The 1,723-nt window shown below is 46.9% G+C and overlaps 1 protein-coding gene across 1 annotated transcript in view; it reads right to left on the reverse strand.

Moving 5' to 3' along the window:
• The window catches only part of MARS (methionyl-tRNA synthetase), a 35,294-nt gene that overhangs the window by 22,084 nt on the left and 11,487 nt on the right, over window positions 1-1,723 (reverse strand). The window contains exon 12 of the mRNA XM_011926020.1: window positions 489-563. Coding sequence (XP_011781410.1) covers window positions 489-563 — 75 coding nt within the window. The remainder of the gene's footprint in view (window positions 1-488; window positions 564-1,723) is intronic.

Consider the following 1,723-nt stretch of genomic DNA (forward strand, 5'->3'; position numbering starts at 1 on the left):
AGCCAAGTTTGCGCCACTGCACTCCAGCCTGGGCAACAAAAGCGAAACTCTGTCTCAAAAAAAAAAAAAAAATCAGTCAGGCATGGTACTTGGGAGGCTGAGGGGAGAGGATTGATTGGTCCCAGGAGATCAAGGCTGCAGTGAGCTATGATCATGCCACTGTATTCCAGCTTAGGTGACAGAGTGAGAACCTATCCCTTAAAAAAAAAAAAAAAAAGAAAAAAGAGAGAGACATAAAAATACTTTTACATGCATATGACATTTCTGAATAGACACAAAGGAAAATGAGTAGTAAATACCTCTCGCAAGTGGGCCTGGGGCTTTCACTTTGTGCCTTTTAATCTATTTCATCTCTTGACAATAATATGTACAATTATTCATGGAAATTTAAAACATTTAAGAGTAATCTGCTCTCAGTATCTGTGGCTAAGGCAGAGGGGACAGAAGAGGCCTCCTGAAAACTAGGTTAGAGAGAAAAGCTCACTTACCTTAGGCAGGTCCAGAAACAGGTGATGGGTCGACTGCACCACAGGGCATGATCGGCAGACTTTACACTGAGGCTTCTGCAAAGGAAAATTCCAGAGGACAGATCAGGCCTGCAGGCCAGGGGAGCGGTCCAGGCAAGGGGAGGAGCAGAGAGGGATGAGCTCCTCAATCTGCCATCTAGTTTAGCTTCATGCTCACACCCCAAACTATGTGGCCTGCTCTAAACATGGAGACTCAAATCTTCTCAGTATAACTCCATTTGTTACTCAGAGTTTCAGATCTCTGTCCCATCACACCAGAGTAGAAAAAGCATTCTCTGAGCACAGGCTAGGTACAGAGCACTGCACTGTACTTGACAGTTTGAGGCGAGGAAGGAGTGATAAAGTGAAAACACAGCCCCTCTCTTTGAGGAAGCTACAAGTGAGGGAGAGATGACTTGTATAAGAAACAAGTGTGGGCCGGGCACGATGGCTCACGCCTGTAATTCCAGCATTTTAGGAGGCCGAGGCGGGGGGATCATGAGGTCAAGAGATTGAGATCAGCCTGGCCAACATGGTGAAACCCCAGCTCTACTAAAAATACAAAAATTAGCTGGGCGTGGTGGCGTGTACCTGTAGTCCCAGCTACTCGGGACACTGAGGCAGGAGAATTGCTTGAACCTGAGAGACGGAGGTTGCAGTGAGCCAAGATCGCGCCACTGCATTCCAGCCTGGTGACAGAGCAGACTCCGTCTCAAAAAAAGAGAAAAAGAAAAAGAAGCAAGTGTGGCCAAACACCGTGGCTCACGCCTGTAATTCCAACACTTTGGGAGGCTGAGGCAGGTGGAACACCTGAGGTCAGGCGTTCATATCCAGCCTGGCCAGCATGGTGAAACCCTGTCTCTACTAAAAATACAAAATTTAGCCAAGTTTGGTAGTGTGCGCCTGTAATCCCAGTTACTCAGGAGGCTGAGGCAGGAGGATCGCTTGAACCTGGGTGGTGGAGGTTGCACTGAGCCAAGATCACGCCATTGCAGTCCAGCCTGGGCAACAAGAGTAAAACTCCATCTCACAAAAAAAAAAAAAAAAAAAAAAAAAAAAAAATTAGCCAGACATGGTAGTACACGCCTGTAGTCCCAACTACTCAGAAGGCTGAAGCAAAAGGATAACTGGAGCCTGGGAGTTTGAGGGTGCAGTGAGCTATGATTATGCCACTGCACTCCAGCATGGATGACAGAAACCCTGTCTCTAGAAAAAAA

Source organism: Colobus angolensis, unplaced genomic scaffold (assembly GCF_000951035.1).
Source record: "Colobus angolensis palliatus isolate OR3802 unplaced genomic scaffold, Cang.pa_1.0 Scaffold67, whole genome shotgun sequence".
In the NCBI taxonomy this organism is placed as follows: domain Eukaryota; kingdom Metazoa; phylum Chordata; class Mammalia; order Primates; family Cercopithecidae; genus Colobus; species Colobus angolensis.